The 15665-nt window shown below is 44.0% G+C and overlaps 1 protein-coding gene across 4 annotated transcripts in view; it reads left to right on the top strand.

Moving 5' to 3' along the window:
- The window catches only part of OTUD5 (OTU deubiquitinase 5), a 186104-nt gene that overhangs the window by 50515 nt on the left and 119924 nt on the right, over positions 1–15665 (top strand). For 3 of the 4 annotated variants that reach the window (XM_033922908.1, XM_033922916.1, XM_033922891.1), the window contains exon 2: positions 1443–1536. In XM_033922908.1, the coding sequence (XP_033778799.1) occupies positions 1443–1536 (94 nt within the window). The remainder of the gene's footprint in view (positions 1–1442; positions 1537–15665) is intronic. The other variant, XM_033922901.1, reaches the window with a different exon arrangement.

The raw sequence follows: 15665 nt of genomic DNA, 5'->3' as shown, positions 1-15665 counted from the left end.
GTCCATCTCAGTGCAATTGCTGCTTTTCACCAACCATTGGATGGAAAACATCTCGCTGCTCATCTTGTGGTTTACGGATTCATGGAAGGACTTTTTAATGTCAAACTACCTCCAGTAGTTTGGGATCTTGATGTGGTACTTGCTAGACTGATGAAGCCTACTTTTGAACCAATGACTTCGGCTCATCTCAAATATCTCACTTGGAAAGTAGTTTCCCTCATTTCTCTAACTTCTGCTCACAGAGTGGGTGAACTTTAAGCTTAAGTGGTGGATCCACCATTTACAGTGGTGGTGACAAGGTGGTGCTGCATACTCATCCAAAGTTCTTACCAAAGGTCGTCACTGAATTTTATCTCAATCGATTGTTCTTCCAGTATTTTTTCTTAAGCCTCATTCTCATCCTGGCAAAACGGCTCTTCATACTCTGGACTGCAAACGAGCATTGGCTTACTATTTGCAAAGGACTAAATCACATAGATCATCTCCCCAGCTTTTTGTCTCTTTTGATCCTAAGAAGTTGGGGCATCCTGTCTTCAAGAGAACGATTTCCAATTGGTTGAATTCTTACATCTTATTCTGTTATGCTCAGGCTGGGCTGCAATTGGAGAGTCAGGTAACAGCCCATAAAGTTCGAACTATGGCAGCTTCTGTAGCTTTTCTTTGTTCTACTCCTATTGATGAAATCTGCAAAACTGCTACTTGGTCCTCGGTTCATATTATTGACTGAAATCTTATTCCAGATGGGATGGTCATTTCGGCCAAGCAGTGTTACAAAATTTTATTTTCCTAAAAGGTCAGCTCTCCCACCATCCCATTCTGGTTAGCTTGTAGGTCACCCACATGTGAGAATATGCTGCCTGCTTGTCCTGGGATAAAGCACAGTTTCTTACTGTAACAGGTGTTATTCAGGGACAGCAGGCAGATATTCTCACAACACACCCACCTCCCATGGTTGGTTTCTTAGCTTGCTAACTGAACTGAGGAGCCACGCACCCATGACGGGCGGGAAGGCACTTGGCGCAGGCTTGATGTGGTCAGTCGCAAACTTTCTAAAATTCTTAAAATGGTGATGCCCTTGGGACCTTCTGTACCAGGGCTCCATGGATGAAATCACCCACATGTGAGAATATCTTCCTGCTGTCCCTGGATAATGCCTGTTACGGTAAGTAACTGCTTTACGGTAAGTAACTGTGCTATAGATACTGTTCGCCTCAAGTCCTGGAGGGAGCAAGTACTGACATCAATTCATCAGCAGAAGAAAACAATCTAGAATTATTTTATTACAAAGAAGGATGTGCTTGGCAGTCAGTGTGCTCCTTTATGCACTTTAATTTTTTTTCTTTTAGCTATAAAGATAGAGATGCATGGTCACTAAACTGATTTGTAGAAGAATGGTGCAGACCTGCTTCTTTCACTGATAACGTTAATCCACTTGTTTCCAGCAGGAACACTGGTTCGAGAAGGCTTTGCAGGAGAAGAAAGGCTTTATCATCAAACAAATGAAAGAGGATGGGGCATGTTTGTTCAGAGCTGTGGGTAAGTCCTTTTAACACCCATTTGCCGCAATGAGGCAGCAAAGCAGAACTCTGCCCCAGTTGTTTTTGTAACTTGCCCAGACAATGATGGAAATCAGGAATGTGCATGTACAGTATTTCTAAACAGGAATATTTTGAGGGCTGCCCTTTAGTTCCTAAATAGTAACTTTATGTATAACATTTCTTTGTGCTGCTAGTTTACCACACAGAAGCCTCTTGAAGCTTGAAAATAGTTTACTTCTGCCATGTGTTGGCTGCTAGAGGGCACCCTGGGCTTGGTAGTCTGCTTATGCTCTTGAGGTTAGGGGTAGGAGGTTTTATAATGGCTCGTATCTGAATCTTCTCTTGTGACTCTTAGAAGTAGAGCTCCTCGGAAAGGTGACTCAGCAAAAAGTTGCAGTAAGAAACTAGCTGCCTTAGAAGGTGACTCAGCAAAAGGCTATATGTGTTTAGCTTGGATAGGAGAGAGGTAGGTGATACAGTGGTGAACTGGTCCTCATCTTCTTATGCACTAGAACTCTGCACCTAGATTTCTCACTGAGTTTCCAACAAAGTTCTCTTCTGTTGGTTTCTGTTGTCCATCAGTAAGTGTTGTACATCACCATGCCAGCCATCTTTTTTTGTGGTTCTTTCAGCAAGCAGAATGCAAAGGTACATGCTTTGAAAAAAGCAAAGTTATGTAGTGGGATGCGTTTTTTCCCCTTAGCCCTTTTCTGGGTTTTGTATTCTTCCCCATGTTAACCTGCTCTCTCCAGCCTGCTCATCCATCATCTCCTCTTTTACCTCTAGCAAACTTCTCACTCAAATAATAGGGCTAAGGGTTGATTCCAGGGTTGGATACACAAACAAATTTTTATAATGTCTCTTGTTAAAACACACAAAACTCATTATCCCAGGACAAGCAGGCAGGTATTCTCACATATGGGTGACGTCACCAACGGAGCCCGGATGCGGATGCATCGTAAGCAGACTTGCTTGAAGAAACTCGAAGTTTCGAGTCGCCCGCACCGCACATGCGCGAGTGCCTTCCCACCCAGCGCAGGGTGCGTCTCCTCAGTTCTCAGTTTTCCACAGAGCCGAGAAGTCCGTTTTTGACTCTCTGCGTTTAACTTCGTTCACTTTGTGCCTTCTCTACAACCGCGGTTTGTGTGTTTTTCTTCACGAATCGCTGTTTTATTTTATTTTTTATTTTAGTTAAAAAAAAACCAACATTTTCTTCTTCCGTTTGTTTTCCAGGACGGGCCTCTCGGCCGCAGCCCAAGGGCTTCGACTTTGCGGTGGCTATTTTTCCGTCTATGTCCCGGCCTGCTAAGGGCTTCAAGAGGTGTAGCAAGTGTCAGCGCGCGATCTCTCTTACGGACCCTCATGGACGCTGCCTCAAGTGCCTTGGGCCGAAATATCATCCTAGGTCATGCCTACCTTGCCAAACACTTCAGCCTCATGCTTTTAAGCGTTGTTGCATTCTTGTGGACAAGCTTTTCGAGATGGAGTCTCCTACTGATCCCTGGACTTCGAAGGCGTCTTTGGCCTCGACTTCCACTGAGGTTCCTTCTGCGCCTACTGCTTCCACCTCGAGCCTCATCAGACCTTTGTTGTTTGCAGCGGCTCTTGCTTCGATGTCATCTGCTGTATCTTCCCCTGTTTCCTCAGGTCAGATAGCTCAGCAGTCGGTTCCGCCGGTGGTGATTAAAGTGTCCAAGACTCCTAAGTCAAAACACTCACACTACCTCGAAGGAACCTCCAGCCAAAGCAGCTGGTGCGGTTTCAGATGTGGATCCATCCTTGCCGGCTTCTTTCTAGACCATATTAGAGAAGCAGTTTATTCAGTTCCTTACTAACATGGGACCCAAACTGCTTCCTCTTATCCAGCCTGGGCATTCAGCAGACTCTCGCGAGGTCGAGCCGCTTCCTTTGCCTCAGTCTGAACTTACACACTCTTTGCAGGGAGCAGAGTCTCTGCGGGTGTCTGGTTTGCCATACAAGCACGAAAAGCAAGGAGCAGATTCTTTGCGAGTGCCTCAACGAGAATCCTCACACTCTAAACAAGGAGCAGAATCTTTGAGAGTGCATCGAGGTTCCTCCACCAAGCCTCTGGAGCTTCGATCTACAGCCTCTAGTCCTATTCATAAATCGGCATCGGCTGTCTACGTCTCCGAGGCGAAATCTCCTCGATCCTTGAGATCTGGTTCCAGACACAGTTCTCACCGACATTCGAGGCCTTCATCGAGGCATCCTTCCAGGCATCATTCTTCTTCTCATGACAGACCATCTTCCTCGAAGCCTTAATCTACTCCAACTTTGACCAGACCACCGACTCCTCGTTCGAGGTCTCCGATGCCGGACCTCGAGGATGTTCCGGTCTCGATTGCCTCATCCAAGTCACCAGGTTCCTTTGATGCCTTTTTCCCTGCCGAAGCTTCTTCTTCGACACAGGCAGCTTCGACATCTTCGAGTCCTTCTCGAGGCAAAGCATTGGCAGATCAGCTATCTTTCTCGTCTTTCCTGTGACAGATGGCTGTAGACTTGGATATTCAATTGGATACTGGCTCCAAGTATTCTAAGGAGTATCTAGAAGTCATGCACCTTCCTCAATCTCTGGCAGAGTGTCTTAAGCTTCCACTTCATAAGCTTTTGAATCAGACTTTTGGTCGATGCATGGAAACACCTTTTTCCATATCAGCTGTTCCAGGAAAATTGGACTCTAGGTATAAAACTGTGCATCGCAAAGGGTTTGACAACTCACAGTTATCTCATCAATCCCTGCTTGTTGAATCCTCCTTGAAGAGGTCCTATCCTTCCAAGGTTTATGCCACAGTTCCTCCTGGAAGGGAGGGGAAAACTATGGACAAATTTGGACGTCGCATCTATCAGAATGCTATGATGTTCTCTAAAGTCCTCAATTATAATTTTTATTTCATCACTTACTTTGAATTTCTTCTTTCTCTTCTACCAAAGTTTTTGGATCATTTGGATAACCAAATGCATTTTGAGTTTCAGGAAGTCATTGCTTCTTTCTCTCAATTACGTCTGCATCTCCTCCAATCATCTTATGATGCCTTCGAGTTATCTGCCCGAGCGGCTGCTTGCTCTGTAACTATGCGTCGTCTTGCCTGGCTTCGTACCATTGACATGGACTCTAACCTTCAAGACCACTTGGCTAACATTCCTTGTGAGGGTAACTACCTCTTTGATGAATCCATCGAGGCAGCCACCAAGAAATTATCTGACCATGAGAAATCATTTGTTTCTATAGTCAGACCTAAGCCAAAGCCAGCTCCTGCCAAGCCTGCACGCCCTGCTCTTATCTATCAAAGGTGTTTTGCTCCGAAGCCAGCTCCTTATACTCGCCCTCCTCTGAAAAAACAGTAACCTCAGAAGCAACAGAAACCCCAACCTTCTGCTGCACCTAAGGCTTCTCAGCCTTTTTGACTGTTTATAACAGAGCATAACCTCCACCGTTCTGTCTCTGTCTCCTTTTCCCCCTATAAGAGATCGTCTCCATCATTTTTAAAACCGATGGACGATAATTACATCCGACCTCTGGGTGCTGACTATCATCAGAGAAGGATACTCTTCATTTCACTCAGGTTCCACCAGAGCTTCCTCCAAGAGAGTATCCTTCCAATCCATCCCAGACCGCCCTTCTTCTTCAGGAAGCTCAAGCTCTGCTTTCTCTCCATGCCATCGAACCAGTTCCCTTGGAACAGCAGAACAGGGGTTTTTACTCCCGTTACTTCCTTGTTCCGAAGAAGACTGGCGATCTGCGGCCCATTCTAGATCTCAGGGCTCTCAACAAATTTTTAGTCAAAGAAAAGTTTTGAATGTTGTCCCTGGCATCTCTTTATCCCCTTCTCAAGCAGAACGACTGGTTATGCTCTCTGGATCTCAAGGAGGCCTACACTCATATCCCCATTCATCCAGTCTCCCGTCAATATTTCGGGTGGGGAATCTGCATTATCAATACAGAGTGCTGCCCTTTGGCCTGGCTTCATCTCCCAGAGTGTTCACTAAGTGCCTAGTAGAGGTAGCAGCAGCTCTAAGGAACCATGGTCTTCAGGTATTTCCCTACCTCGACGATTGGCTCATCAAAGATTCCATATCTCAAGGGGTTATTGTAGCGACCTAACGGACTACCTCCTTCTTGGCACATTTCAGTCACTCCTTCCTTGAAGAAGTCTCTCCGTTGGTGGATGCTCTCTTCCAATCTTTCCAGAGGCTTGCTTTTTCAAACGCCCCCTCATCAGTAGGTCCTCACGACAGACTCTTCGACCTACGCTTGGGGCGCTCATCTTGATGGTCTCTGTACTCAAGGCCACTGGACCAGTACGGATCGTCAATGTCACATCAATCTGTTGGAACTCAGAGCGATTTTCAAGGCTCTCAACGCTTTTCAACATCTTCTTCGCGACCAGGTAGTCCTCATCCGAATGGACAACCAGGTAGTCCAGGTAGTCCTCATCCGGATGGACAACCAAGTCTGAAGCTCTGAAGGTTTGGGACTGGGCAATCCGCCACAACACCTTCCTCAAAGCTGTCTACATTCAAGGGGCGAAGAATTGCTTGGCAGACAACTTGAGTCGTCTTCTGCAACCTCACGAATGGACTCTCCATTCCTCGCTTCTTCATCACATTTTTTCACAGTGGGGAACCCCTCAGATAGACATCTTTGCGGCTCCCCACAACTTCAAACTGCCTCAGTTCTGCTCCAGGATATACTCTCCTCACCACCTCGAGGCAGATGCTTTTCTTCTGGAATGGACAAATCTCTTCCTCTACGCATTCCCTCCTTTTCCTCTCATTCTCAAGACTCTGGTCAAGTTGAAGAATGATCATGCCACCATGATTCTAATCGCTCCTCGGTGGCCAAGACAACCTTAGTACTCCCTTCTACTTCAACTCAGCACCAGGGAGCCATACCTTCTACCAGTTTTTCTTTCTCTGCTTACACAGAGTCAAGAATCTCTGCTTCATCCCAAACTGCAGTCTCTACACCTGACAGCTTGGTACCTTTCAACATAACTCCTCTTCAGTTTTCTCAATCTGTAAGAGATGTTTTAGAAGCTTCTAGGAAGCCTACCACTAGACAATGCTATCATCAAAAGTGGACTAGATTTTCTACGTGGTGTTTTTCTCATCATAAGGAGCCTCAGCATTCCTCCTTATCTTCTGTTTTAGACTACCTGTTGCACTTATCCAATTCTGGCCTCAAGTCTACATCTATCCGAGTCCATCTCAGTGCAATTGCAGCTTTCCATCAGCCTATTGAAGGGAAACCCCTCTCTGCTCATCCAGTGGTTTCCAAATTCATGAAAGGACTCTTCAATGTTAAACCTCCTCTCAAACCACCTCCTGTGGTTTGGGACCTCAATGTTGTCCTTACTCAACTCATGAAGCCTCCATTTGAATCAATTGATAAGGCTCATCTGAAGTATCTCACTTGGAAAGTGGTGTTTCTCATAGCCCTCACTTCCGCTCATAGAGTCAGTGAACTGCAAGCTTTAGTTACTGACCCACATTCAGTTGTTCCATCATGACAAGGCGGTTCTTTGTACTCATCCTAAATTCCTACCTAAGGTGGTCTCGGAATTTCATCTCAACCAATCCATTGTACTTCCAGTGTTTTTTCCAAAGCCTCATTCTCATCCTGGAGAATCAGCTCTTCATACTCTGGACTGTAAACATGCTTTGGCTTTCTACTTGGAACGCACCAAACCACACAGAACTGCTCCTCAACTTTTTGTTTCCTTTGATCCAAATAAGTTGGGCCATCCTATTTCTAAGTGTACCATCTCCAACTGGATGGCGGCTTGTGTCTCTTTCTGCTATGCCCAGGCTGGATTACCCCTTCACAGTAAAGTCACAGCCCATAAAGTCAGAGCAATGGCAGCTTCAGTAGCTTTCCTCAGATCTACACCTATTGAGGAAATTTGTAGAGCTGCTACACTTCTCACTATTGTCTGGATACTTTCTCCAGACGGGATGGACAGTTTGGCCAAACAGTATTACGAAATTTATCCTCCTAAATTGCTAACACTCCTACCATCCCATTCTGGTTAGCTTGGAGGTCACCCATATGCGAGAATACCTGCGCCTGCTTGTCCTGGGATAAAGCACAGTTACTTACAGTAACAGGTGTTATCCAGGGACAGCAGGCAGCTATTCTCACAACCCACCCACCTCCCCTGGTTGGCTTCTCTGCTAGCTATCTGAACTGAGGAGACACGCCCTGCGCTGGGCAGGAAGGTACTCGCGCATGTGCGGTGTGGGCGACTCGAAACTTCGAGTTTCTTCAAGCAAGTCTGCTTGCGAGGCGTCCGCATCTGGGCTCCGTAGGTGACATCACCCATATGTGAGAATAGCTGCCTGCTGTCCCTGGATAACACCTGTTAACGGTAAGTAACTGTGCTTTAATGTCTTCCCAAGCTCACAGACTGGTCAAAGAGCTCCCTGAAAATTGTTTATTAACTTAGCCCAAGTTTTGTATTCAGATGCTAAATAATATCCCCCCAAAAAGAGGTAAATGCTACAATGTATTACTAAAAATCTCAATTTAGTTCTTCCCAAGTGCCAAATGTATTTGTTAACAAAGATAAGAAAAAGGTAAGACAAATGGTCCATAAATATAAAGTAAAATAGTTTAAAAAATAGAGGTTCACAATATTAGAAAATATTATTCATCTCTGAGTTGAACTCTTTCCTAGACTCTTAGACAACTGTATCCCTTCTGTTTCTCTGTAAGTGCCTTATGTCTCTATCAGGATGGTTAGCAACTGCTTGCACCAGATCTCATTTGTAACCCAATAGGGCAGTGTTTCTCAACATGGGTATGCGGGCCACTTGTTGGGGGCTTGTTGCAGAGAATATTCCCTGCCTGTCCATTGATGTCGCCGTCGGGGATCCCTCCTAGCTGCCCGCCCCACCCACTGAAGTGCCCACCCCCTCTCCTAAGAACATAAGAATAGACTTACTCGGTCAAACCAATGGTCCATCAATCCCAGTACCTGTACCAGATCCAGATCACTAGTACCTGGCCAAAACCCAAGGAGTAGCAACATTCCATGCTACAGATCCAGAGCAAGCAGTGGCTTTCCCCATGTCTTTCTCAATAACAAGTCTATACACTTTTCCTCCAGGAAATTTTCAAAACCTTTCTTAAAATCAGCTGCGCTATCCGCTCTTACTACAATCTCTGGCAATGCTTTTCAGAGCTTAACTATTCTCTGAGTGAAACATTTTTTCCTCCTATTGGTTTTAAAAGTATTTCCCCTCATCGAGTGTCCCCCAGTCTTTGTAATTTTTGACAGAATGAAAAATCGATCTACTTGCACCCATTCTACTCCACTCAATCATATCTCCCCTCAGCCGTCTCTTTTCCAAGCTGAAGAGCCCAAACCTTTTTAGTCTTTCCTCATATGAGAGGAGTTCCATCCCTTTTATCATCTCGGTTGCTCTTCTTTGAACCTTTTCTAGCACCACTATATTTTTATTGAGATAAGGAGACCAGAACTGAATGCAACACTCCAGATGAGGTCATACCATGGAGCGATACAGGGGCATTATAACATTCTTAGTCTTGTTAACCATCCCTTTTTTAATAATTCCTAGCATCCTGTCTACTTTCTTGTCCACTGCTGCACATTGGGCGGTAGGTTTCATTGTATTGTCTACGATGACACCGAGATCCTGTTCTTGGGCATTAACCACCGAAGTTGGACCCTAGCATCCGGTAATTGTGATTCGGGTTATTCTTCCCAATGTGCATCACTTTGCATTTGTCCACATTAAATTTCATCTGCCACTTGGACGCCCAGTCATCCAATTTCCTACGGTCTGCCTGCAAATTTTCACAATCTGCATGCGTTTTAACAACTTTGAACAGTTTAGTGTCATTTGCAAATTTAATCACCTCACTCGTCGTTCCAATTTCCAGATAATTTACTCTTAATTTGTAGTTCTCCCCATTTTCCTATCATTTCTAGTTGGTCATGTATTATTTTGTGAGTATTTATTCATTTCTGTCTCTTCTTTTTAATTATAAATTGTGAAAACTTAGAAGTTTTGATTTGTGTTTTATCAAAATTTTAATAAACTTGAAATAGCACCGGTCCCAGTAGAGACCCCTGTGGCACTCCACTGTTTACTCTCCTCCTTTGAAAAAAATTACCATTTAACCCTACCCTCTGTTTTCTATCCAATAATCAATTCCTAATCCACATCTGAATTTTGCCACTTATCCCTCTGTCCCGAAGCCGACCCACAGGGCTTCCCTCTGATGTCAGAGCTAAAGTCAAAGGAAAGCCTTTTGGGTCAGCAGGGGAGGGGGCAGAGGTTCCCAGTTTCCTCCTTGCATTCGCTCCTTCTGCCTTCAGCGGCTTGTTGGGGGGGAAACGCAGCCAGTAGCGGATCACATGCTGCACGTAGCTGACCCAGAAACCTTCTCTCCAACGTCAGAGCTGACGATGGATGGAAGGCTTGTGGGTCAGTCACATGCAGCATGGCTTGAAGAAGTTGAGAAACATTGCTATAGGGTATAGGCTAAGCTCAGAGTTCCTGACCAAGCACAAGATCTATTACTCCCTAGCTTCTAGCCCTTTCCTGTTGAGACTATGGTCTCAGCAGCTTTACTCCTTACCTTTGTTCTCTGCTGGATGGGACCAAATTTGCCACTGATCTATCCTCTGTCCTCTTTATGACATTGTGTGCCTCAGAAGACAGTTCTAGACCAAATTGGCAATCCCTGACTCTTGTGGGATTGTGGGAACTGGCTTTTTTTTTTTTAATTTCTGTGAGCTCTAGGGAACAGACTGGCAAATCTGTACTTTCTCCTCTTTTCTTAACTCCTAGAGCAGGAAGTTAAGTTTCCTGATGAGCACCAAGTGGAGATCCCATCTTGTGCAGTTACATCTTCTTTACTGGACTCCTCTTTGGGGGGGGGGGGGATGATGGAGAGGAGGTGGCTAAACCCCTCCCGTAACTTTTAAATTTTCTACTTCCCTTCAAAAGCTAGAGCTTTTGTTCTGTTGGGCTACTTCTCCAGAATAGCTCAACCTTTAATTATACTGGAATGGCACAAAACTGGCTAAAGCAGGGATCCAGAATGGTCCTCCTGCAACTGCATAGAAAAGCATATTTGGCATTATACATACCTTATACCTAGAGGCCGACCAAGACTGCATTTTTTTTTCATTTTCAGCCTAAACTGCAGCTGAAACTCATCACCTGGTTTCAGTCAAAGACAGAACTGAAACTGAAAACTCAAGTTTGGTTGTATGAACGTGAACCAGTGAGAGCTGCTGGGGATTGTCAGAGCTTGAGTCTGCATTCCTTTGCAAAACCCACACCAGGTGATATTCAGCTGGCTGCGGTTAGCATTTTTTAAAATGCTGACCTTGGCCGGCTAAATTAGTACTGGGCCATATGTGGGTCCTGGCACTGAAATATATGGGGCTAAATGATGCTGCGCTGGCTTCCTGAGCTTATGCGAGTTCTGGCTGATATTCAGCCAAGCCTGCATAAGACAGTTATCAGTCCCTGTCTAAAGATCGGCTGGGACCCCTCCATAACTCCTTCCTTTCTTTTTAAATCCTCCCCAGAGCAATCTCCCAACCCCCATCCTGATAAGCCCCCTGGTGGTCTAAGTAGAGGCGATGGGGCAGAGTGAAGCCCATTTGCTCTTGCCCCTTGCTGTTACTTTAAGAAACTGCAGTGCTTGTGAGCTTTTGAGCTGTACTAACTTGGCTAGGTAGGTATGCAGGTCCTGGCACTGAAAATTGTTAGCATCTGCATAACCACTAGCTCTTCTCCAGTTCAACCCATTTACCAGCACCTATCTGCTCACTTTTAGTAGGCAATTGGAGGGAATATTCAGTGGCACTGCTCAGTTTAGTGCCCCTGAATGTTGGTGATGAGTATTTATAGCCTAACAAATTCCTAAAGTTTCAAGCTTTCAAGTTTTTATTAAACTTTGATTCTGTTGCTTTGATGTGGGTCTGCATATCAAGAAACTGATTCATTATTCAGGAAATTGAACAAAATTAAACAGTCATATACAAAATTAAAAGATCATAAAATAAAATAAAAAGTTATCACATACAAGGGTTATAATAACATTTTAGAATATGTTTCAATATCTTGTGAATTGATAATTTATTCCAACTTTTGACCAGCTGATATTTAAAAAACTTTTAATATAAAGATAACTTCTTTACCTCCTTAAGAGCAGAATATTGCAAAGCAGAATAGTTGCAAGCATGCTTATGAGTTCCTAACAATTGTACAGTAAATATTGGACCAGCTGGGCCAATGACCTTCAGATTCTTAAAAGTTAAACAGCATAATTTAAAACTTATTCATGCTTTAACAGGAAGCCAATGAAGATGAACAAGCAGAGAGGTCATATGATCAAACTTTGACCTATTGAAGATCATCCTAGCAGTTGTTTTTTGAATAAACTGCATCCTAGTAAGCTGTATTTGGGTAATACCCAAATACTGAATAACAAATTGCAATAGTCTAAGACATAATTATTAACTGCATCAGAATCTTAAAATGACTAGGAGGGAAATATTTGTATATTAATTGCAATTATTTAAAAAAATATTCTGAATAAGATATTTAATCTGAAATTTCATCTTCAGGGCCGAATATATTTCCAAATATCCTAAAAGATCTTTCAATAAGTGGATTTGGACTCCGCAATCTTCGGTTGCTGTCTCGGGCGTGTCAGATGAGACATTTGAATGACTGGTTTAGGGGCACTGGACATTTCTCGACCTCCAATCACGAACTTCTACTTTGTGCCCCTTACCATTTTAGTTATTTGCTTCATGTCCCTCATTTGCCAAGGAAAACTTCTTCTGCACGGGATCTCTTCCTACTGCCTTTGCGGCGTCTCTGGAAATTACTGTGTCATCAGCTTCGGATCCCGTACCAGGTGACTCCTTACTTACCTTTGAGGGGCAACGGTGCATTCACAGCGGGACTGGACCCGGTGTCTACTGGGGTGTGGAATTTGTGATCCAATCAATATATTTTTCAACTAGTCCATTCATCAGGATCTTTAAAAACGTTTGAGGAACTTCAACGCGATAATGGATGGAGGCCCACTGACTGGCTTTCTTACCTTCAACTCTCCTCATATGTGAACACTTTGCCGAAAGTGTACCTCACTGATCGCTGCATGGAATCCCTCTCTGAGGCGTTGAGCTTATCGGCTCAGGTACAAATTCCCTTGTGATTTCATCATCGCCACCTTCAGGAACATTTAGGTGAACCATCTTATGAATCTATTGCTTTACGATGGACTCAGGATCTTCCTTGCGAGGTGACTGCTTCCATGATCCGCAGGGGGACTTTTCGGACAGCCCGGGTGACTCATAATGTTATTTTGTTTGAACTTAATTACAAATTTTTGCACAGGCTCTATAGGTCTACCTCATATCAATTTCGAGCTAAAATGTGTATGTCTGACCAATGTCTCAAATGTCTTCACTCACCATCTACTTTGGGTCACCAGTTCTGGTCTTGTGCTCGGATCACTGCCTTTTGGCATCAGATCAATGTACATATTCAAACTATGTGGAATTACAAGTGGTGTTGCTGTTTACGTTGGATCATGTTCCCCTGTCTGCACCGAAGGGATTTCGCAGCTTTCTGTCTAGAGCGGTGTTACTGGGGAAGAAAGCGATTTTGCTCTGCTGGATTTCAACAGATTCTCCGACACTTTCACGCTGGAGAACATTGATGATTCACCAAGTTTCTATGGAGAGGCTCTGTTTTCCTTCCTTGGACTCTGCTCAGGGACGGTTATTTTGCCTTTGCTGGACACCTTTTTGGGATACTTTAACGCCTAGGGCACGTAGCCATTTATTGAATGTTTGAGTTTGTTATGATGGGACTGCACAGGATTGGATTTTGTGTTTTCTGTTGTATAGATTGGGGACTGGGGGTGGGAAGGGGGGGAGGGGGGCAGACCTGATACAAGGTGAAGATGGGCTGTGTTTGGGTACTCACTTTACTTTGTTGTACACCTTGCATTCTTGTATGTTTAACTTTTTCAAAAATGCAATAAAATATATTTGAAAAAAAAAAAAAGAAAAGATCTTTCAATAAGAAGTTGAGTTATCCCAGGACAAGCAGGCAGCATATTCTCACATGTGGGTGATATTATCCACAGAGCCCTGGTACAGACACTTTAAAAGTGTTGCCACTTTAAGAAATTTAGAAAATTTGCAATAGCCCACACCACGCATGTACGAGTGGCTTTCCACCTGACGTAGTTCAGTTTTTTTCCGCAGAGCATTGAAGTCGCGTTTCTAACAGTCTTTGTTATTGTGGTAAACTTGCATTCCCGCTCTCGTGATTTTCTTATATTTTTTTCTTTATATTTTCTTTCTCGTAAAAAAAACCTGAGAGTTTACATTTTTTTCTTTATCATCCATCCGCTGGATTTTTTCCGGCAGGGTCTATAGTCACACCTCAGCCATCGAGTTCAATTTAGCTGAGGCGGTGTTCCCGTTGATGTCATCACACCCACTGATTAGTTTCAGAAAGTGCAGTCGGTGTTTTCTCACTATTTTTTTGATGGACCCTCATAACTGGTGCCTGCAATGTTTAGGTCCAGAGCACTGAATTCAATCTTGCATGCGCTGTATGCTTCAGAAGTACACCATAAGGAATCGCATTCTTCAGCAAGAGAAACTCTTCGATGTCAACATGGAGAGGGATGCGCCAGCGACACTGTCTACATCGAAGTCTCTGATGTCGAAGTCTCTGATGTCTGATGTGCCAGAGGCACCAATATTGACTCAGGTGTTACAACACATCGCTCCCTCGAGTAAGCCAGCTAAGAAGCCACCACTCTCCCAGACAGGGTTGCAGGTCATGAAGGCATCAAGTCAATTCATGCTGACCAAGCGTAAATCCCTGCAGCGACCAGTTCCACCATCGAGGGGTGCTTCGTCATCGGAGTCATCCTCTCTGGAACATGTTGCAGCACCTGTGGTACCAGCGACGAAGCTCTGCTTCGAGAGGAGCTCAGGGACCAGTTTCAGTTACTTCTCCCAATGCTGACTCCTTCTGTACTGGCCCAGCCTGAGCTTAACATTGCCAGGACCTCCAGTGCTGTCGATGCTCCCCAAGGACTCTCAACACCGCTCCAGTCCTAGTAGCCCTGGATCGAAGCACAAAATAAGTCTTTTTCTTCAAAGAGATCTACTAAACAACCTCCTTCACATTGGAGACCCACTCTTTTGGTTTCTGAGTGGCCATTGCAATAGCAGCGAATTTGCTAGAGGCCTTGGACTGATTCAGGGGCAATTCAGCAGGAGAAGTTGTTCGACTATTCCCAGTTCTACCTGCTCAATTGGAGCTTGCTGTCACTATATCATCAATGTTGGTCTCTCATATCAACTGACCTATAACTTTTCACAGTCTTTATGAAAGGTTTATCTTTTTATTTATAGCATGCCTGCCTACTAAAATGAAAAACCTCAGTTGTTCGCGACACAGACTCCATTACGAGTTTGATTTTCAGCAGTATTTATACTTCATATTTCCTATGAACTTCAGTGTGCAGGCTTGCATTGTGGAAAATCCGCCATGGATGCAGAGCTTATAAGGTGGGCTTTTTTTTTTTCTCCTACTGCCTAGATTCCATTCCACTAATAGGGGAATCTAATGTTGAGTGTGTAAAGTTGGATTCCTCCAAATCTATTTCAGCATGCATCGCTCAGGCTGCAATTGATTCAGGATTCCACCATGGAATGTAGAACTTGTATGGTGATTTTTTTTTTCCTGTTGCTTGGATACTTTGATTTAAGGACAATGATGGGGTGTAAAGCCTGTAAGTTAGATACCCGCCATAACAGATTTTTGCACTGTTTTCATTTCACAGCAGGATCAACCAGTTTTTCTCTTGCAACATGCCTTCCACTGTACCATCAATATTTCCAGAAGGCATCCATTTACTTCAACTATAATCCCCAAAACCTGTTTTCTATGGAACATTCTCCACAGAACATTTTACTCCATCTCCTTTCTTTTTTTGCAATTTTTCCAATATTACAACCTTACATTTGTTAAAGAAAATAGAGTTGATTTGAAAATTATCCAAGGAAAATATATTAAATT

The sequence above is a fragment of the Geotrypetes seraphini genome, chromosome 1, assembly GCF_902459505.1.
Source record: "Geotrypetes seraphini chromosome 1, aGeoSer1.1, whole genome shotgun sequence".
Lineage (NCBI taxonomy): Eukaryota > Metazoa > Chordata > Amphibia > Gymnophiona > Dermophiidae > Geotrypetes > Geotrypetes seraphini.
The sequence above is the reverse complement of the archived record's forward strand: the minus strand, read 5'-3'. Positions and strand labels throughout refer to the sequence as shown.